The sequence below is a fragment of the Ostrinia nubilalis genome, chromosome 15 (genome assembly GCF_963855985.1).
Source record: "Ostrinia nubilalis chromosome 15, ilOstNubi1.1, whole genome shotgun sequence".
NCBI lineage: Eukaryota > Metazoa > Arthropoda > Insecta > Lepidoptera > Crambidae > Ostrinia > Ostrinia nubilalis.
The window spans coordinates 3,202,542-3,224,334 of record NC_087102.1 but is presented as its reverse complement, the minus strand read 5'-3'; the positions used below and the strand labels follow the sequence as shown (position 1 = coordinate 3,224,334).

At 38.8% G+C, this 21,793-nt stretch overlaps 2 protein-coding genes across 4 annotated transcripts; one reads left to right on the top strand and one right to left on the bottom strand.

The window, feature by feature from the left end:
- The first annotated feature begins 491 nt into the window (after window positions 1–491).
- Window positions 492–12,625, top strand: LOC135078752 (eukaryotic translation initiation factor 5A). 3 transcript variants are annotated; one of them, XM_063973308.1, is made up of 4 exons: window positions 492–601; window positions 3,368–3,609; window positions 5,628–5,829; window positions 10,228–12,625. In XM_063973308.1, the coding sequence occupies exons 2-4, from the start codon at window positions 3,401–3,403 to the stop codon at window positions 10,297–10,299; spliced, it is 483 nt and encodes a 160-aa protein (XP_063829378.1). In that variant the 5' UTR covers window positions 492–601; window positions 3,368–3,400; the 3' UTR covers window positions 10,300–12,625. The 3 variants fall into 3 exon arrangements, with proteins under 3 accessions (XP_063829378.1, XP_063829379.1, XP_063829381.1); XM_063973309.1 differs by having other exon boundaries at window positions 558–667; XM_063973311.1 differs by lacking the exon at window positions 492–601 and adding an exon at window positions 819–892.
- A 989-nt stretch (window positions 12,626–13,614) lies between these two features.
- LOC135078750 (uncharacterized) lies at window positions 13,615–21,675 on the bottom strand. Its single transcript, XM_063973306.1, has 6 exons — window positions 21,433–21,675; window positions 20,877–21,270; window positions 18,979–20,665; window positions 18,337–18,599; window positions 16,852–17,041; window positions 13,615–14,976 (listed from the first exon to the last, which is right to left on the bottom strand). Exons 2-6 carry the CDS (start codon window positions 21,256–21,258, stop codon window positions 14,283–14,285), a joined length of 3,216 nt encoding a protein of 1,071 aa, XP_063829376.1. The 5' UTR covers window positions 21,259–21,270; window positions 21,433–21,675; the 3' UTR covers window positions 13,615–14,282.
- Between the last annotated feature and the right edge of the window lie 118 nt (window positions 21,676–21,793).

The following is a 21,793-nucleotide window of genomic DNA, read 5'->3' as shown; positions in this document are numbered from 1 at the left end:
ATATTTTACAACTTTTTTACCTCTAACGCCATCTAGCGGCAACTGTAAAAAATATCCAAACTTTATCAAACATAATAATATTCTTTTGTACAGGATTTTTTTGTCTTAGTAATTAAAGTATTTTTCGCAGTAAATACAAAAATCCTAACACATTTAATATTAGAGTATTATTTTTAAATTTCTGAACGAAATTAAATTATCGACAACAAGAAGGCCGACCATGATTCAATAATTTTTCGCGTTGTTTTTTTGTCTGTGGGAGCGTCTGAACTACAGAGCCATCTAGCGGTTTTGTTGCCAAAATTGCTATATGTCGGTAAAGCAGTTCAAGACTTCGGAATAATTTTAGTACTTTTATATTGTAATTTAGTTATTTAAAGTTTGATGACAAAAAAAATGCATTTAAAAAATATTTGTATTTTTTGATTAGTGCTTAGGAAAGAAAAAGCTTTGATTTTAGACTATAAGGAATTTTTTTGTATTTACCGCCAACAATCGGCGGCATTTCAACCATTTTGCGAACCCCGCTACAGGAAGTGAGTGTTATAGGTGCTACGCAGGCGCAAATTGACCTTTCGGTTGAAGAACCCGTCGGTCACATGTGAGTGTCGATAAATATCTTAGTTTTATCGTGATTCTATTAAAAATTGTTGTGAATATCGTTTTCGTAAGTATTTTATATGGTGAATAAGTTTTTGTGAAAATACTGCTGCACGGCCATGTGGATTATGTGTAATAAATATTGGAAATGAAATAGTTCCGCGGCACCGGCACGTTTGTCAAATTGCTATTTTTCTTTCGTTATCTCTTCCGATTCTGACTGAGGATCAAGTTTGTGTAAATTATTTGCAATTTTGGAGTGGTTTTACCGGGAGTGTAGCTACGTAAATTGGTTTGTGGTTTATTATTTTCGTAATCTGAAGACACGGACAAGATGTCCCTCTGTAGCCACATGTTCGTGTACCACAGAGAGAGGTCACCACCACGTCGGTCTCTGGCTTGATATCATACGTGTTTCTTGATTATTACAAGTAATTTCTACATTAATGATAGTTTCATCTATTCTTATTTAGCAAAGCGATACAAAAGAGGATGTATGTGCTGTCCTGTCGATAGGTGGGGTTAGTTATGGCAATATTGGCAGTGCAATCCCTGAAATATATAGCATGTACAGCAACTACTAATCATTACTCCCGTTCCTGTCTGCACGTAAGTGGTGTCGTACGTACATCAGGTATTTTATTACTTTTTGGTACTTTTGTGGCTGTTCTCTTTTCGATATAAAGTGTAACACGATTTTATTGTCATGCCGAATTATTTGGCACACGGACACGTGGTGTTTTCACTCGATTTCTTTATTACCTTATCACTGTGGGAGTGACAAGGCCTCAATTACCGTGCAATGATTCAATTGAATATCGTGCTAAATCTATAACATATGTTCAGTATGTCAATTTGGCTGACCCAAGCACTTTGTGAATGATAGATTTCTACTATCACAATACTTGATGATACCATTCATTATCACATGAATTATTGATGTCAAGCTGACTTCACTGAGCTATACTGTTCTTTTTCTTCAGTAATTAATTACTTCTTTCATCCAAATTATGTATTCTTTTTACAGCATAATATTTTCATGTTTATGCTCTCCTACATTATTTTCACAATGAATGCCAAATACATCTTCAAAGTGAACATTTAGTATCCTTGTGTTTTTGTATTGTTGGTATGTGTTATTTTATTGTCATTTTTATAGTGAGCAAAGTATCTACTTCCAGGCCTTAGCAGTGTGTCAAGAACTATTTTTATTTAATAGTTATATTTTTTGCATTTCAGTCTTCATAACTTAGTTTAAAAACACTTCCTATAGAATTATATTAATATGTAAATGCAAAAGTAAATCTGAAGTTTGCTATGTCGTCACCCATAAACTTCAGGATCTATTTTGCTACAGAACTGAAGAGATGTGCTAGGATTTGAAACTTGATGTCTTGTATGCTTTTGACAAATAATTTTTTTTTTAGTTTTCACTTTGTAACAAGATTGGTTCAGATGCTGACAGAAGCTAACTGCCTATTATATTAGTTCTCGAGCCCATAGAGTCGCGAATACGGTTTTGTACTGTCTTCGTGCTGAGGGTACTCGAACATTGTAGACCAGGCCCGACTATGCGTCTCATTTTACAACTGTACTATGGGATCACCGTCCAGGGGTACAACTTTAGTAACAATCTTAATTGTGCACGATTACTGCTTGAATAAATATTTATGTGTGATTGTATCTTATGAGTGTGGTATTTGTACTGATCTCATTTAATATTCAATAGACTAAACAAATGTTTAAATTTTTACGAACTAAGCAATCCATAAACTTGTGTTTCAGCAATTCGCTACTTCTAGCAATTTTATTAAGAATCACTTTCATAAGCCTACTTTTGGGGTTCATTGACCTGGGGTCAACAGCCTGATTGCCAATTTTTTTTCTCACTTAAGTGTGAATCATGACTTAGCCTCAGTTACTGTTATGGCCAAGGTTTCTTTGGTTAGAGATGTCATTATTCTTTTCAATGGTTTGAATGTCAAGGAGTTTGATCTTAAGTTTTGAATATTAGGTTAGTGGAATTAGTTTTTTTAGTGTTTTTATTACAGAGGTTTGTTACAATCAGGGATTTTGGTGTTTTTCATAGCTAAGTATCGTCTTGATTAGGGTTATCTTGAAATGGAATAGCCTAGCCTAGTTACCAGATCTTGAAAATGCTGTTGTGGTCGGCAATTTCTTAAAAAGTTAGAGAACTCTGGACACCTGGCAACCATATCTATGGCAGTGTGTCAAGCATATTCACTCACACATACAAAGTTACACACATTAGCTACTGATTTGATTCCACAGGTTAAAGTTTATCAGCGATGAAATTATTTTCATTTGCAACTTGATGATATCTTTGTATTTTAGTACGTCATAACTCATATCATCTTCTGATCCTGTCGACAAAAAACCTACACAGTGTCAGCCCAGAACTCCGCTACAAGAGTGACGTTGTCAGCAGCATTAATTAAATCCTGCGTGCAGTTGCTCGGGCACTCACTCTCCACCTCGTCATATCATTATACTAGCTGTGCCCGCGACTTCGTACGCGTGAAAACCCGTTTTCGCAACATTTTTCATTGTTGCTCTGCTCCTATTGATCGTAGCGTGATGTTGTTAGCCTATAGCCTTCCTCGATAAATGGGCTATCTAACACTGAAAAAGAATTTTCGAGCCAGTAGTTCCGGAGATTAGCGCGTTCAAGTAAACAAACAAACTCTTCAGCTTTATAATATTAGTATTTAGTATAGATTTGATCAAATATTGTTTTCAATCGCAGATCACTCCGGACCGTAGTTGACTTAACATCAAAATGGGCGACATCGAGGACACTCACTTCGAGACCGGAGACTCCGGGGCGTCTGCGACGTTCCCGATGCAGTGCTCGGCTCTGCGCAAGAACGGTTTCGTCATGCTGAAGGGGCGCCCCTGCAAAATCGTGGAGATGTCGACCAGTAAGACCGGGAAACACGGTCACGCCAAGGTCCACTTGGTGGGCATTGACATTTTCAACGGGAAGAAGTGAGTTGATGCATGTTTTTTTTAAGATTTTTATTATTAGTGCACTGTTTGAGTAGAAGAAAGTATGATACATTGATTTACTCAACATAAACCTACCTACTACCACCATAACTGCGGGCAGCGCAGGACCGTTCACTGTGGAAAACCTTGAGGGAGGCCTTTGTCCAGCAATTTCGAAATTAATGAACGAACTCGCCATAAAACTTGGGGAATTATAAGTACTTGACTGTCCATATTTGGAAAATGCTTAAGGATGTGCGATATTGTTTTCAGAACAGTGTCATTACCTACATTGTACTATATTCACTAACATTCATGACTACAGTCTATTACTGCAAGATGTAAAACATCAAGAATTTTGCTACACCAATGTTGTCCAGAAAGCATAAAAGTTGTTTTTGATATTGACCCAATAAATTCTGTCAAGACAATGCTTGCCAAATTATAATCTCTTATTAGTTTGGTTTTCCGAATTTATCTTACAATATTGATAAAATTATCACTTTGAATCATTACAATGTAAAACAAGCTCATGAATAACAGAACATGTAGAGTGTAATCGAGTGTACTGAGGCATGACTCATGTTCATAGAATTTGACGCCTTATATTTTCTTTGAAGCAATTACACCTTAAGCTGATAAAGACAAGCATTTTGTACATATTTTAAACACTGACGCCCGTATTCACAAACGATGCTTGCTTAAGTGAAGCAGCAAATCGAATGCACGGCGTTTAATAAAGCTCTGTGATTGGTTCGTGTGTCACCCTGTGCGTCCACGCGCGTGAGACCTCATAGTAATGTTTGTGAATACGTGAATCATACTTTCTTAAGTACTATCTCAAACTGAATAACCATCACAATCAATTTTAGTTTGTATTGCGAGCCCATAGAGTCGCGAATGCAGTTTTGTACTGTTTTCGTGCTGAGGGTACTCGAACATTGTAGACCAGGCCCGACTATGCGTCTCATTTTACAACTGTACTATGGGATCACCGTCCAGGGGCACAAGTTAAAAAAAAAAAAAAAAAAAACATACGGGTCGAATTGAGAACCTCCTCCTTTTTTTTGAAGTCGGTTGATAACAAGTAAAATTAAGAGTATTCCAATTTATCTTTCACGTGACTTCAATTTCTTTCTGTCAAATGTAATGCAATAGTCTTGTAGTCTTTCCTTTTTGGCACTAAATTGCGAATTTCTGTCTCTGGAAATAAACTCACTACTTCAGTTTTTAAACAGTAAACTGCATGGCTGAACCATTTGGCAAGTGGCAATTTGCCTCCCATGTATTTTATATGGGAAACAAGTTCTTTGTATCTGTCTATATTTTGATGTATGTAGTACCATTTTTTCATCAATAAAACATCAAGGCTGTATAATTACTTAAGCACCACTGGCCTAACAAGTTACAATGTAATTTCAGTGAACCCTAATTATCATTGTTATCACAGGTTCAAATGTCAATTTACTGACTTAATTAAAAACTGGAGTACAATGGATGGTGTACATAATCTTTAACTAAGTAATTGCTACTTAATTTTGTCACAACCATGTCTTTAATTAAAGTTTTTTTAAAGATAGCATGTCTCCCTTTTCTCCCGATATTTGGCTTTCCTTTGTGATAGTGATAAAGGTTACTTGTAGGCCTAGGATAGGCGTCGCGATAATTTTTTATCGCGCTATTTTATAATTTTTACTCGATAAGCCCATACATTTGTCACCTAAATAAAATTATCGATAACATTTTATCGCAGCGCATATCCTAGCCCAGCTAAGTGACGGACTGTGGGTCTCTTCTACCTTGCCCAACACAGTCAAATGCATGAGCAAAAGGAAATCATAATAACAATTGTCTCCCCAACCTACTATTACTTAACTTGATAATTACTGTTACTTGTACTGTAACCGGAGTAGTATTGCTGCGTCACAGCAGTGCCTCTTACGACACCCCGACATAATGCGGATTGGATACCGTTTCGGTGACACGCATTTCATTTTCATTTCATTTTTTCAACCCAGGTACGAAGATATCTGCCCATCCACCCACAACATGGACGTGCCCCACGTGAAGCGCGAGGACTACCAGTTGACCGACATATCCGACGACGGCTACCTGACCCTGATGGCTGACAACGGCGACCTGCGCGAGGACCTCAAGATCCCCGACGGCGACCTCGGCACCCAACTCCGCTCAGACTTCGACAGCGGCAAAGAGTTGTTGGTGAGTTGATAATGCTTATAGATCGTTTCATCCACGAGAGCGCCGCACCAGTCTTCCGCTAATGTTTGAGTGTTATCGGTACACGCTAAATTATCCATGAGTGCATACTGCATAGTGCGCACAATACAATAATGATGCTCGGATTACTCGGATCACCCCGCGCTTACCTCGACCAAAAATTGGTGGGACGCGGCGTCGTGGATGAAACGAACTATAACTTGATAAATTCCTTCTTCATTTGTTTGTCTCAAGGGCCAGAGCATCAGCGATCGGGATTCGCGACAAAACAACATCGCGACTTCATGCGTTTAGACGTTATCGGAATCGCGCGTTCGGTGCGTCGAGCTTCGAAAAGCGAGCAATGTGTAGTCGCTGCATTCTTCTAAAAAGCTGCTTAATCGCCGATTGCCGAAGCTAAAAGTAGCATGTGTGCTTTGGCTCTAAAAGGCAGACTACGTTTTTCTCCATAGTCGACACTTTACGACCGCGATTAACTTGAAAGACATAAATATTATTATCATGCTAGATATTTGCGATTGTTTTGCTGCATACTTATGCACTTCATAGATTGCGATATCATCGCGTAAACACAACACGTCGACGACATCTCAAAAAACGTAGTGTGCATGAGCCCTAAGCTCTGCCTGTACAGTCAACCACACATCAGTATACATTTTCGTTGAGAAATAGCATCTTAGTTAGTTAGTTAGTAGTTAGTTTTGCAGGGCAATCGAATACCGCACTTAGCCTCATGATAGGGCCATTGTGCGCGATTTGTGGTTTATCTTCCTACTCCAACCACCCCAGATCCCCCCAGAAGGCGAGCAGCCCGTCCAGGCTGCTGCAGGCTTCCCGTAGCGACGACGGTGATCGAAGAAATTGAGCCCGTTGTTTTTCCACGCTACTGCACTCCATGAGCACATGCTGCGGTGTTTCCTCTGCCTCCATGCACCCCCTGCATAGTGGGCTGTCTGTGACACCTATATTGTATAGGTGCTTGTTTAGCAGACCTAGCATACAGTGTCCGGTTATGACACTTAAGACCTTGCGGATGCTGTCCCTGTTTAGTCTGATGAGGCTGCGGGAGAACTTTATCGATACGTCCGGAACCGCATCTTTTGTTTGCCTGCATCCTTCGCTATTTTTCCATTCTGTGTGGTGTTTTTCTTCTGTTTTGGAACGCAGCCAGTTCCTGATCTGTGCTTGTGGTATCGGCAGTATTGGTTCCGGGCCAAATACTGTTATGTCCGAACCTCTTTTTGCCAGTTCATCCGCTGCGTCGTTGCCTAAAGAGTTACTGTGCCCTTTGATCCATTGCAGGGTAACTCCATTTACAGCTGCAATGTCTTGGAGCGCTTCATGGCATTCCAATATAAGGGCCGTTGTTATTGTGTTGCTTTTTAGCGCTTGCAGTACGGATGCACTATCCGAGATAATTCTTATGTTTAGACCTCGGATGTCTCTGGCTGTTACCGCCTGTGCTGCTTTGGTAATTCCAATGCATTCTGCTGGGAAAATTGTATTGTGTTTATCTAATGTTGTTGATATTCTTATATTAAGATCATTCGAGAAGACACCAGCTCCTGTACCCGTTTGAGTTTTGGAGCCGTCCGTGTATATCCTAACTTCATTGATTCCAGAGTAATCTCGCGTCTCCGCTGTAAGTTGGATATTATATCTTCGGTCGAAAATGTGTTCACAGGGTATCCTGTCGGTGGGTGCCTCAGTGAGAGGTATTTCTTTTATGGTTTTCTGCAGGATCGCAGAGTGTCCTGTCTCCTTGTTTTGCTTCCATAGGCCGTTTCCTTTGAGTCTTAGAGCGGCTGCTTGCGCTTCCTCCTGAATGATGAGATCTAAGGGTCTAAGATTCAGAAGGTACTCAAGTGATGCCGATGGTGTGGTTCTCATGCAACCAGTGGCCGCTATGCTTGCTAGACGTTGCAGGCTTTGGAGTTTTGATCTTACTGTGGATAGTTTTGTTCTGGGCCACCAGACAACTGATCCATAAGTGATAGAGGGCCTGATAATAAATGAATAGCATCTTATTACAACTAGAAGATACCACAGTGTTTAGGTAGTCCGTACTGTGGTAAGTACATAATAAAAAAAAACACAGCCGAATGAATTCCAAAACAAAGTTTTGCTTTAATTAGTAATTTAATGCTTTAATAAGTAGGTGATTTCAAATTGTTTGCTTAGAACCTGAAAGATTGCCAAAATAAATTCTTCGACCACATGTTAAATTACACGACACATTTGAATATGTATTAGCGCGCACGCACGCATATTTAAATAGCTTAAGTTTCGAGTATTTTAATATCATTTGGCACGCTTGTAACACACCCATAAAGGGTAGGTGTTTGATGAAACACAAAATATCGTCTAGACATCCCAAAAATAGATGTAATTGAAGTAAGGTAAATCTTTTGTAGCAAAATTCTTATTACGCTCACTGATAAAGAAATTGGCCCAGTTGATTCTTTTCACAAAAATATTCCAAGTCTTTTTGCGAGATCTTATAAATAGATTATTCAAATGATATTGAAACATTTTCAATTATAAGATCTTGTGTGGGCTTCTTTTTTGCTCGCAAGATTATTAACAGTTAAATGAACCGATTCGTACTCCAAAGGCGCTTGTAAGTCATCGCAATTTGGGAAGGATTATGTGATTTATGGAAATGTATATAAGTCTCAATATTATCATATTGAACTTATATCATTGTGAAGTATTTATCAAATCCCTAAGTGATAAACTTATTCAACTACATTATTTACCTATTCCAACACTAAGGTCGTATAAAAGCATTTCAATCAATATAACAATGTCGTTCAGTTCCAGTGTAAGTTATGCTATCGTTTTTGCGTCAATAATTTGAATAACAATACCACATCCAATAACTAGGTCTTGTAAATTCAATATAGAGGAAAAACTAAGTCAAATTATAATACGAAATACGGTTTCCTGGCTGTTTGAATATAATTCACAATATCGTTTAAGAGAGAACTACGCAAGAATAAATTCTCTCGTATAAACTCCCGATGCTTTCATAAAATAAAATAAAGAAAAATGCGATATTACTCAGAGTGTTGCTGAAGGGTACTGCACTTGAATGGACCCGTCTGAGATTCTAGAAACATCAGCAGTCTATCTTTAGCGAAGTTGGATATCGATTTTATTCGCTCCAGTCGCCTACACAGGTAATTATTAATTAGAGACTGCTTGGTCGCCTTGACTCCGTCGGCATTACGTAAAATATTTACATTTTCAGCACTTATTCAATTTACGGGAAGGAGTTAAATAATCAGACTATCTTGTAAACGAGATAAATAATAAAAACTGAAACATTACAAATGTCTTTCATACCTTAGCAGTAGGAAATATCAATAGGAGCGTATAAGTACGTGATAATAGACTAAAAAACTTTTGTAGCGGTAATAGGAGCAAGTTCGTGAAAATGTATAATGACTAATGTGTTGTCGACTGTACTCTTACATTATACATTTGGCCGCCTAATGTCGTGGCAATTTTCTATGAGTTACTTTTGAGGCAATAGGCGATTCTTGATTCGTTCGTTTCAACACTTTCAGCCGAAAGACGTCCACTGCTGGATAAAGGCCTCCCCAAGGATTTCCACAAAGACCGGTCCTGCGCCGCTCGCGTCCAGGCACCTCCCGCGACCTTCACCAGATCGTCGGTGCACCCAGTGGGAGGCCTGCCCACGCAGGTCTAATTAAGAATCGTTCGTTCGTTTCAGCCGAAAGACGTCCACTGCTGGACAAAAGCCTCCCCAAGGATTTCCACAAAGACCGGTCCTGCGCCGCTCGCGTCCAGGCACCTCCCGCGACCTTCACCAGATCGTCGGTCCACCTAGTGGGAGGCCTGCCTACGCAGGTCTAATTAAGAATATATTATTTTATTTACCATTGCGAGTACATAAAACCATCGGCCTTCAATCACGCGCTTCTTTGCCCTGTTACTACTATTCCGTTATTTACTCTAGTTTTATGTTAGCATAATAATTACAATTTTATGGGACACATACGAGTATAGAGTCTCTGACACATTTCAATAGTGTGTTGGTGCTAAATCCACTCGAAGATTGAATCTCTACCTGTAACCTGGGCTAGTTGTTATAATCAGCTGTATGGATGATTTGGGTTTGAGAACATGTGTCTATTTCACAGTACAAAAAATTTAAGAATTAGTAGAAATAATGGATTTTTTTTCTAAAGATCGATTATTGACAAATTTTTTGATGTTATAATATCATGACATAGAGACAACACTAAATAATTTAGTTATTTTAATCAATGTCTTTTAAATGCTGTGTTTTCTCAAATTTTGTGAAGATATTTATTGGAATAGGAACTTAATAAAATTTTCTTTTTGTTCCAGTGCACCGTGCTGAAGTCCTGCGGCGAGGAATGTGTTATTGCAGTCAAAGCAAATACAGCTCTCGACAAATAAACCAACTCAGCATTTATAGGGATATAACAAGCGTATAATTTTTTTACAATCAACAACTCTTACATAAATGTAAAACATAATATTATGTATAATTTAACGTAAAATATTGAGGACGGCGCGGCGCTTGCGAATACTCTCAACTATTCGCCCATTGTGATGATATTACTGTTACCTCCGCCGTCGTGCAGCCCTAATGCGGTCCTTTGTATTAAGGATTCGATTCTAGAGACTTGGGACGGTTTATTGTATGTATAGAGGAGTCTCTAGTCCAGGTGCTGAAAACGCCGTCGGATATTATAATAATTCGAGCCGATCGCGTTTTCAGTACTGGAACACGTTGGCCGACCGGCATCGTTGTATCGAGCGTGTGGATGTAAACAAATGAAATGTGTATCAATGAAATAGTGCGCGAGCGGCGCCGCACATTTATTTATTTACGCGTAATAGTGTACCGAGAGAGATAGCCAGTGTACAGGAGCACACGGAACGGGAAGATGTAGATATGACTCTGGACAAGACAATAATATTGGTAAAGCCTAGCTGTGCGTGTGCGCATGCCGTCTCGCTCTCGCGCTGCTCGCGTGCGCATGCCGTCTCGCTCCCGCGCCGCGGGCGTGCGCGCGCTGTCCCGCTCCCACGCCGACGCGCGTATGCCGTCTCGCTCGCGCCGCTCGCCGCACAATCGCGCGCCGCGCCCCGCTAACTTCACGTTTGTATTTTTTTGTTACGTTTGTCTTTTCGCTTCACTCGCCGATAGATCGTTGATCGACGTCGGTTATTAAAATTCCCCGTGGAAGATAATTTAATGTTTTATACCCGTGCGAAAAGATTAACGCAAACTTGGAGTTATTACCATATTTTAATGCTAAATTAATTAATACATATAAAAAATCAAGAAAATAAACAAAAAAATAGAAATAAACGAAATTCTTGAATGTGGTGTGTGATTGATTAGTCCTGTTTTGGGGCGTCCCGCGCTCCCGCCTCCCGAGGCGTTATATCCCTTCGTGTGTAACACTTGCCATCTGTTCAAATAATTTCTAAGTTCCGCTAACCTAACTTGTGCTAAATCGTTAAAGACTGATGGACTGTCGCTTGTGAAACGAATCTTCAGTGGAGACTGAAATGCATTTTGTATGAAATAGTTGATTTTTGTATGACTAACGTTTGGCTAGACACGGCCTTTCCTTGCTCTCTTGATTTGAATATTTGAACATATGAAAATGTTACACATAATCGAGTGGCTTATGTTTGCCTGAATCCGTGTTAGTGGCGCGTGCGTCGCACGGCAAGTGTTGCTTCAAGGGCACTAGGGTAACATTCTGCTTGTATGTCGGTGGACTTCGTCGTTAACATCAAATTGTCAAAGACAAATTGATATACGATAATTATGTAAGAATGTAAGGTAAGGCCCTATAGGAGAGATATTTTTTTATGCATTCAAAATTCGTACATCGCAGTTGTAGACTAACTAGGCTGTTTAGACAACAGCTCTCTGTACATTTTTTTCCTCGAAATTGCATAATCGTTATTGTTGGTCAAGTTTTATACTTAGCAGCTTGTAATCGGGTTTTTATTTTATAAATAAAATAAACCTAAAGTATGTGTAAAGACATCGCGAGGTGTAAAAATAAAATACTTTAGTAAATATATATAAAGTTTTCATTTGGTCAGATAGTAGTTCCCTAAGATCTTGGTGTAATACTGAATGTCTTGTATAATATCCGACGCATAGGTTGCGTATGTATTTAATGTGAACTTATTTATTCTTACCAAGTAGTTATTCGTCGGTGCACCCATACTTTGTCATTAGGAATTGATACACTGCACGACAGTCGCCGCTTATGTCCTAAACCTGTAAGACGAGCTATAGCGTTGGAACTCCGCGTCATATCTATTGGCACTGCATTTACTTATACCGACCCAACACAACTGTAGACTTATGGCCAAATTTATAGCTCGTACCCTAATGTTCACCATTTCTATAATATTGACAATGTATATCTTAGGAGCAGTTAGACCTTATGATCGAGAGATGGGACTTATTTATTTACATTATTCTGTAGATGTGCGGATTTTATTAGGAATCTTAAATTATTTTTTATATTGGGGCGAAGGTCAGGTTTAATAACGGAATGTTGAAGCTCTGTATATACGTAAGAACATACCAGTTGACAAAATATAAATCCATACTTGCAGTTTTCTACGTATATTTATGTCAAATGTGCAAAATTTCTACCGAATTTAATAATAGCAACGGCCAATAAATGAATGTAAATGCAGTAATAAGTTTTCAGTCTGTCGAATTAAATCTGTACAAAACGAACGATCGTGTCTGTGATTCATCACCTCTTTATGTAGATTTTTGTTCGTAGATGAGTAGTGTAGATTTTTAGTTGCTTTTTATATTTTTTACGACCCCAATTTTAGTTTTTTACCAGCTTTTATATTCAGACGTATATGTTATTATGGGTTAATTGGTCAATAGGTAATGTGTCAATTGTTTTATGAACTGAAGATCTGATATTTAAAAAAAACATGGATATTTACCTACCTACACTATTTCACTACTTTACAAACTTGATTAATTTCATTGCGGGTCCAATGACAGATTGACTTTCCCACGGGACAAACTTGACCTTCACTGGTTGGGTTTTTATTGGCGGTCAAGCTGTAGATCCTGGCGACACAGGAGTTGCAGCGGTGGGAATAGTAACCTACTTGACCAACTATTTTACTTTGATCCGACGATGTACCGGCTCCGGCTACAAAGTCAAATAATAGAGAGGAGAAAATAATCTGCAGAGAATAAGAGCAGCTGAAATTATTGCACTACAACCATAGCGACAACACTCGCAAGTACAAAACACCAATTAGGTAGGTACCAGCTAGGTTCATGGTCCATGAACCTAGCTGGGACCTTATCATCCACATCATCCTGCGGACCTTATCATCCATGAATCATGGATGATAAGGTCCGCACACGGAGACGTAGCTTCACGCATATTCATCATTGTTACTTCTTGGTGCTACGTCCTACGCCTGCTTGCAGCTTATGAAGAAACTACTGGAACAGAAAAGTGACAGCTACATGCAGGGTCTAAACTCCTTCGAAAAGTTTTTAGTTCCGTATGCTATATAGGCTTAAAGCTATGCCTCCTTCCATCATATTACACATTTATAAATTCCACCTTTTTCCTCTTAATCACTAAGTTGAAACCTGTTTCTTCATAAACAGAATTAAGGTAAACTGTTCCTTTACATTACATGCAAAGATTAGGCTTACATTATTTCTGGGAAAATAAAACGGGTATGTAATAAAAAAGAATAATTTAATACTTTATTGCCTCGTTAAAAGTAATATTATGATATGTACACGGCAGTAAGTTTTTATTTTAGACTAACATGATTTGATTAACAACAAAACTGTATTTGGAACTATTGTTTAACTGTAATAACAACGAATAAATTATTGCTATGAGAGTTATAGAATCTAGAAGAAACGCATAGGAAGTCCCTGTTCTAGAAAGGCTAAAGGTGAACAAACTGGAAAAAGAGACTGAAGTAAAAGCAGAACACTTGAATATTTAACAAATACTAGATATTTCCAATAAATAAAATACACTTTCTGGAACAAACTGTCAGTTCACTCTTCAGTTTCAATGCTCAATATTTAAAAAATATTTTTACTAAAGGCAACATATACAAATAAATAGTAGCTGTTTGTGAATATGTATTAACTTTTTCGTAAACAACACTATACACTATCGTAAAACAGTCAATAAAATTTAAAAGGCAATGCAAAGGCCCTGCATTGATATGGTTTGTATCATATTTGACACATAAAACAAAACAAGTTTTACTAAAAAAGCAAGATTGCTTAGAAGTTGCAACACAGACGTAAAGAACTGATGAATCCCTTTGTAGTTCGTACCTTATTCTTGCAACGATATACGAAATTGTAGTCTGTTGCACTTTAACCACTATAAAAATGACGCATTATTCGTTAACTCATCGTCTTCGTCTTCACTGTCTGATGAAATCTCAACTACTAAAAATGGATCTTCTACACTTAAAATAGTAGTCGTAAAATCATTTCCCAGCATATCCAATTCTTCTTGTATATCGACACACGGTTCCTTCTTAATTTCTTTGACTAAAAGCCCATTATCTCCATCAGTTTCTCTTTTCTCTTCGCTTCTACTGTTTTCTTTATCTAAACTTGAACCACTAATCGTAGGTTTTACTACATCGTTTTCGAAATGTAAATCTAATTTACTCAATACAACTTTTGTTTCTAAAGTGAAGTCGTGGTTCGAAATATTATAAGGATCAACTTCATTTGATGTCACATTTGGCTTATTTATTGTACTCTTACGCCTAACAACATCGGATGTTTCCAATGTTATAGGAGTTATTCTTCGTTTTGCATGAGATCCATATACCACGGATATTGAATCTATCTCTGAGTTGTTTGGTTTATTGTTAACAGTGAATTTGATCTCGTGAACTCTATTCATGTTGTTATTATTGATTTGACTAGAATTGTTTCTTGTTGTATTGTCTTTGATGGCTGTAACGTCATTTGCTGCTTCTGCATCAGAATCATCAGTATTTATACAGTCATTTTCTTTGGTACATTCTTTACTGGGCAGGCCGTAACTCATCTCACAGTACCTGAAAATGAAACATTAATTTAGAATGAGATATTGAAAAAAGCATAGAATCAATAATTTAATACCAATCAATAGTAAGAATAGGACCACTTCCACTGTTCCTGCGGATGACGTAAAAAGCTTTTGACGGCGGCCTACCTGTGTTTATGTCCAGCATGTGGTTGAGACGACTGCAGTGGCAACTAAATGACCTGTGGACTAAGTGTGAGTTTACACCAAACGTCCTCACTAGTGAGCACGTAAAAAATGACATTAAATGTATGACGGATTGTATAGCGCCCCTAGCGGAAACTTTTAAGAACTAAAATTTTTATATATTTTTAACGCGCTCACTAGTGAGGACGTTTGATGTAAACTCACACTAAGCCCTCTGTAGACCTAGGACGCGCACCATGATAAACTTTTATTGAAGAATTTAAGTGACACGATAGTAACGGATTTTATCACGGCTTTCATCCTAGCCCGGCTGATGATGGTAATGACATACCTGTCTATAAGATCTTGCTCCCTCTTGACTGCCGCCTGCCTGTTGGCCTGCAGACGAGCCATCAGCTCGGGGTCGCTGTCTGCAGGATCCGCGATGGCCTCCGTCTTGACGAGATGCAGCATGTCAGTTGCGGCTCTCTTAAAGGGGGCTAATGATGGTGATACCATACCTGTCCATGAGTCCATGAACTGTACATGAGTCTCTGAGCACGTAGAATTTTGTCCAATGACCCCAAGCTACCCATCCATATCGGTCGCGTGTAATTATATTGCTGTCGCGACTGTGCGACGGGCGCCCGCAGTGAGTGTGCGAGCGCGACAGCAACATGATAAGGATGGGTAGCTTGGGGTCATTGGACAAAATTCGACGTGCTCAGAGACCAGACTATAGCCGTACTGTGCGCAAGCGACTCGCTGATGGTGGGAAGACCTTTGTTCAGCAGTGGGCGGCTTTTGGTAGAGAACATGAAATCCAGTGAAAACCAAGCGACCCAATCATGATGACATACCTGTCGATAAGTTCCTGCTCCCTCTTGACTGCCGCCTGCCTGTTGGCCTGCAGACGAGCCATTAGCTCGGGGTCGCTGTCGGCGGGATCCGCGATGGCCTCCGTCTTGACGAGATGCAGCATGTCGGTTGCGGCTCTCTTAATGGGGGCTAATGATGATACCATACCTGTCCATGAGTCCATGAACTGTAGTCTGGTCTCTGAGCACGTAGAATTTTGTCCAATGACCCCAAGCTACCCATCCTTATCGCTCGCGGGTAATGAGGGCTATCGTTTTAGCGCTCACCAGTTAGCGCCACTGTAGAGTAAGGTCCTGTCACTTGCTTGTAGCGAAGACAGTGGCACCAACTGGTGAGCGCTAAAGTGGTAGGAGGACTATCGCATTTGCACTCATCAAGATGGCGCCACTGTAGAGTAAGGTCCTGTCAATCGCCAGGGGTGCCAACTGTTAAGTATAAAAACGATAGCCCTCATTATGTTGCTGTCGCGCTCGCACACTCACTGCGGGCGCCCGTCGCACAGTCGCGACAGCAACATAATTACGCGCGAGCGATAAGGATGGGCAGCTTGGGGTCATTGGACAAAATTCTACGTGCTCAGAGACTCATGTATGGCCGTACTGTCCGCAAGCGACTCGCTGATGGTGGGGAGACCTTTGTCCAGCAGTGGACGGCTTTTGGTAGAGAACATGATCATCCAGTGAAAACCAAACGATTAACGCCCGTATTCACAAACATTACTATGAGGTCTCACAGTGCTCGTGGACGCACAGGGTGACACAAGAACCAATCACAGTGCTCTATTCACCGCTGTGCGTTCGATTTGCTGCTTCACATAAGCAAGCATCGTTTGTGAATACGGACATAAATCATGATGACATACCTGTCGATAAGATCCTGCTCCCTCTTGACTGCCGCCTGCCTGTTGGCCTGCAGACGAGCCATCAGCTCTGGATCGCTGTCTGCGGGATCCGCGATGGCCTCCGTCTTGACTAGATGCAGCATGTCGCGCCATTCGCGTCGCTTGCGGCTCTCTTGGAGAGCCCGTCCGCAGCAGGTGAATAGGGCGTTCGCTGTAAATAGTAATAAATAATAAATAAATAAATATCCTTAGACATTTTACACTGCGCTTCTGGTCCCAAACTAAGCAAAGCTTGTACTATGGGTACTAGATAACGGATATAAACATACTTAAATACTTTTTTTTTGTAAATACATACTTATTATAACATAGAAAACACCCAGTCCAATACAAACAAATATGTTCATGCACACAAAATGTTTATTAAAATTATTTAGTAAAGTATTTATATCTATAAAAGCGAAAGGTTGACTGACCTCATGACGAAATCTCAGAAACTAAAAGTGCTAGGAGTCTCAAATTTTGCATGGGGGTTCCTTTTAGAATGTAGGTGCTCACTAAGAGGGGATTTTGCAAAATTCAACCCCTAAGGGGGTAAAACGGGGGTTGGAAGTTTCCACGCGTACTAAGTCGCGGGCGGCCGTTATTAGTATTAAAATATTTTTAAACTTTTATGCTGCATTTTTCACTATCACTTACGGGATTTGGGAACAAAACACATACAAACTGTACCACGGACGAAAATATTGTGCAAATGCGGGTGGGTGAAGAAAATTCATCGCGCCGCAGACGATGCCGCATCTCTTCAGTCTGCCCGCGACCATGACTCGTGCAACCGAGTTGATACGTCGGGAGGGTAAATATCTGTTTACCTTTATAAAAGTGTTTTGTTGCCAAAATCCCGTAATAATGATAATAAATAAGTATAAAAAAAAATTATTTCTGAACATTTTCATAAATAGTTATAGGTAGAGGTTACTCTGTAGTTGAAAATTCGGTGTATTCCCTTCCATTCCACTTAAAAAGTCACAACTCCGGCCGATGCAGTGGGACAAAAGAAATAAAAAGAATATTGATTAAATTCCCACCAGTAGACAAGCTTGATGGGGAAAACGGGAATAAGTTGAGAGTTCTGGGTGAGGCTTGCTTCCACGCTCGACCTGAGCATCACTTTTCATCAGGTGAGGATACAAACCAAGAGCTTCCCTCTTTACTGGCTGCTGAACGGCTGAACATAGGCCTCCCGCAATGACTTTCACATCGCACGGTTGGTAGGGGCTTGCAGCCCTGCATCCAGCGCCTGCCTGCTAATTTTATCAGGTCGTCTGTCCATCTTGTGGTGGTTTTCCGTTACGCACGCGCTTTACTAGTCCCAAATTCCCATATAACCCGCTGTATATCTCACCCCTAGCACATTCACTGTAGTCGCTACTTTTACTGTGGCAATCGAATATCAAAAGGAAAGCCTTGCTTTTATTTTTTACATCAATAAAATAAACCACAAACCTTCAATCAAGACTTCATTCCTGTTAAATCCCAAACTGCCTTCGTTATTAGCCTCTTTCACACAACTGAGTACATCCTGAAAGTCAGGGAAATGAGGTAGACCATCGTCTCCGATGTTATCATTGATCAACTCTTCTAATTTCTCGACACACAGCTGGGAGCGAGAGTTAGCGGGCTTGAGACGGACTTCCCGCCGCTTCACCGCTGGCTCGCCGGTTAACTTGCACAGTTTTTTGTATAAATTCACTATCTTCGCTTTGTAACTGAAAATATGGAAAATTTACAAGTAATAAATAAAACATTTAAAACACGTAACAAAGCTGATATTGTACTGGAGATTAACATTTTGTTTCAAACTACAACAGTCGGGATTCGAACCCGCCAGCACGCTGGTATTGTCTATGTAGTGAAGTCCGGTCGCCGAGCAGATAGAATTTCGTCCAATGACCCCAAGCTACCCATCCTTCTCAATTATATTGCTGTCGCGACTGAGCGACGGGCGGCGGCAGTGAGTGTGCATGCGCGACAGCAATATAATTTAGAAGGATGGGTAGCTTGGGGTCTTTGGACGAAATTCTATCTGCTCGGCGACCGGACTTTAGTGTCAGTTACTATTTTAAATTTCAATAATTTTGGAGTTACCTTTCACACTGAATATATGGAGACCACATAGTATCAGCTTCTACTTCTTGTTGTTCCAATCTGGCGACATGACGTTTGTATAGTGATATTTCGTTTTCTATTTCCTTTATTGTAGCCATCAACTTCTCCTCAGTGGGACCCTCAAATATTTCAGCTTTGTGTGGCACAAGGAAACTATCTTCATTTGTAAGATCTGATACATTATTGCTATCTAATTTTTCATCATCATCATCGTCATCTAGTACAATCAAGTCACAATCTTGTATGGGCTCTTTCGTTTTACTAGTATTTTTAGCAGAAGCAGAGTTAACTAACGCTCTAGCTACGTTTTCTTTAAATTTATCTTTTATAGTTTTTTGAGCAGGTACATTACAAGTTTCATCGTCATCTAATATTATCAAATCATTGGTTTCTAATGGTACTGTTCTTTTGCTAGCATTACCAACTAGTATATTATTGTTTTGTAGTGGTTCTTCTTTTTTATTAGCATTATCATTTAATACTAAATCACTGTTTCGTAGAGGTTCATCACTTTCATTAGCATTATCGTCTAATACTATTATATCATTGCTTTTTTGTAGTTTTTCCCTTTTTTTAGCATCATCTAATACTTGTGCTGGTTCTTCACATTTATTTTCATTATCTATAGAAGCTGTATCATTTATGGGAATTTGAATTTTATTTTCGATGATAACTTCTTCACAGTTTGCTAATTCTCTATAGTCATATTCACCTAATAACATAAAATCATTGTTTTGAAGTTTTTTACTACTTTTACTGTCATTACCTTTTCCTGAAGCAGGAGCAACATTGGGTTCTTTTTCAGAATTACTTTCCAAAGTTTTATGAGTTGATATCAGCTTACATGTGTCGTCTTCGTCTAATATTACTACGTCGTTATCCTCACTACAGTCAACGTTTTTATGACTTTCAGACACAATGGAAATATTAGTTATCTCATTTCCACAAACAGCTGTACTAGAACTTTCAACTTTTGGGCTTTCTCTAGCTACATTTTCATCTACTTCTTGAGTAGTTGTAACTAATACATCTTCGTTTCTGTCTAATGCAATCAACTCATTATCTTTAGCACCTTTATCAAGTGCATTATAGTCATCCTCACAAGAAACAGTACTTGATATTTCTTGAGAACTAACTACTGGAGAATTTGCCAATCTTGTGTTAACTTCAGTTTGACTAACTGGTTCATTATTTTCTAAATCTGTAGCATTGATATTGGGAACTGGTTCTTCTATTGTCCTATTATTATTATTATTTTGTAACAATTCTGGTTCATTTTGATTACTAAAAACTTCTTGTAAGTCATCATTATTTATGTTAGAGTTTTGTTTCTGTAAATCAGGACCAAAACTTATACTTTCTTTCACATCAACTGCATCAGTTGTCCCTGCAAGTGTGTTTACATCATCAATATCTATTTCTATGAATACATCTGGTTTAGAAATAGTTTCATCACATTTGGAAGACACATCAGTGATATGTTGTGACGGTAATTCATCTAAGTTAATTATAGGCACATCGAAACCATCAGAGTCGTCAGACACAACAATATTTTCGGTTTCATTCAGTTTGTTTTTCTTCTTTGGGGGTGCAGTGGCCATATTTTGCTTTAGCTTAGCCATTTTTTTCTTTCGCTTCCTAATACAGTCTTTTGCATTTGTTCTATCTGAAATAAGTATAATAAACATTTTATTTCTTCTATAGTTGAAGAATAGGTATACATTTATCTTAGAAAACTTAGATTATTAATCAGTCACTTCTAAATTAAGTTATATTAATAAAAACTTTACATCATCAACTAATATCACATTATTAACAAGCATAAAAGTGCTTTAATTTTCAAAAAAGGCTTATGCATAAATATAGAGGGTACCAACCTCTGACCATTTTTCTGTACAATTTCGTTGAATTTTTACTCATTTCACAACACAACTCTTTGATGTAGAAAAATTTAAAGTTAGGATCAGACTCAATTTTACAGATGGCCCTAGTTACAAGTTTATTTAACATTGGAGATCTTTTAAACACATCACTTGAGCCGTAGTACGCTGGAATCAGGGATTTTTTTATTACTCTGTTCATTCTCTCGCTATGTTCTATGTCCAGGCATTTCTCAATGAATTCCCCCAGCAGCCTGCAGTCTTTCATTATTTGATCATATGATTCTGCTTCATTGACGAATACAACCTCATCACTGCTTTCTTTTATTTCCACAATGTCGCTGTCGCTCGACTCATCAGAAAGATATATTGAATCCATAGCTATTGTGGCCTGAAAATAAACACAAAACTTGATAAAAGTAAATTAAGTCGACGTGGTCGAAGCGAAGTTCATGGTAAGGTATTCCTTGATTTGAATACAATAAATCCTCTGTTATAATGAATGGAGTATTCGGTGACAACTAATTATAAATAAAATAGACAGCATTCTTACCTTTTACTGTATTATCAGGCTAAACAAAATTTATAAAATCACCTGGTGTTACAACCTGTTGTGGTCAACAACAAACCATCGCAAGGTTTTACTGCATTATAACCTATGGCTATAGGGTTAATTATTAAAGGAGCAAATTACTAAAGGAGGTCTACGTTTATATCAGTGATTTTAAATTAATTTAAGTACACGAAATCACAAAATGAAATTGTGTTCAACAAAACTTCAAATGTGACTTTTGACACTGACACTACTGACAGATTGACTGACAGACAGTACCAAAGAGCATAAAAGAGTCAGTACCAACTTATAGTGATGTAGGTAACATATTTCAATAAGTTGTTATGTTCGATTCTTGATT

What these genes read in the sequence shown, in the direction of transcription:
- LOC135078752 (XM_063973308.1), top strand. Translation starts at nt 3,401, where the DNA reads ATGGGCGACATCGAGGACACTCACTTCGAGACCGGAGACTCCGGGGCG. An exon ending in GACATTTTCAACGGGAAGAA is followed by an intron (nt 3,610 to 5,627) that starts GTGAGTTGATGC and finishes TTTTCAACCCAG; the next exon opens with GTACGAAGATATCTGCCCAT. An exon ending in ACAGCGGCAAAGAGTTGTTG is followed by an intron (nt 5,830 to 10,227) that starts GTGAGTTGATAA and finishes TTTTTGTTCCAG; the next exon opens with TGCACCGTGCTGAAGTCCTG.
- LOC135078750 (XM_063973306.1), bottom strand. Translation starts at nt 21,258, where the DNA reads ATGGATTCAATATATCTTTCTGATGAGTCGAGCGACAGCGACATTGTG. An exon ending in CCATATATTCAGTGTGAAAG is followed by an intron (nt 18,600 to 18,978) that starts GTAACTCCAAAA and finishes CCATATTTTCAG; the next exon opens with TTACAAAGCGAAGATAGTGA. An exon ending in GAGCAGGATCTTATCGACAG is followed by an intron (nt 14,977 to 16,851) that starts GTATGTCATCAT and finishes TTTCATTTTCAG; the next exon opens with GTACTGTGAGATGAGTTACG.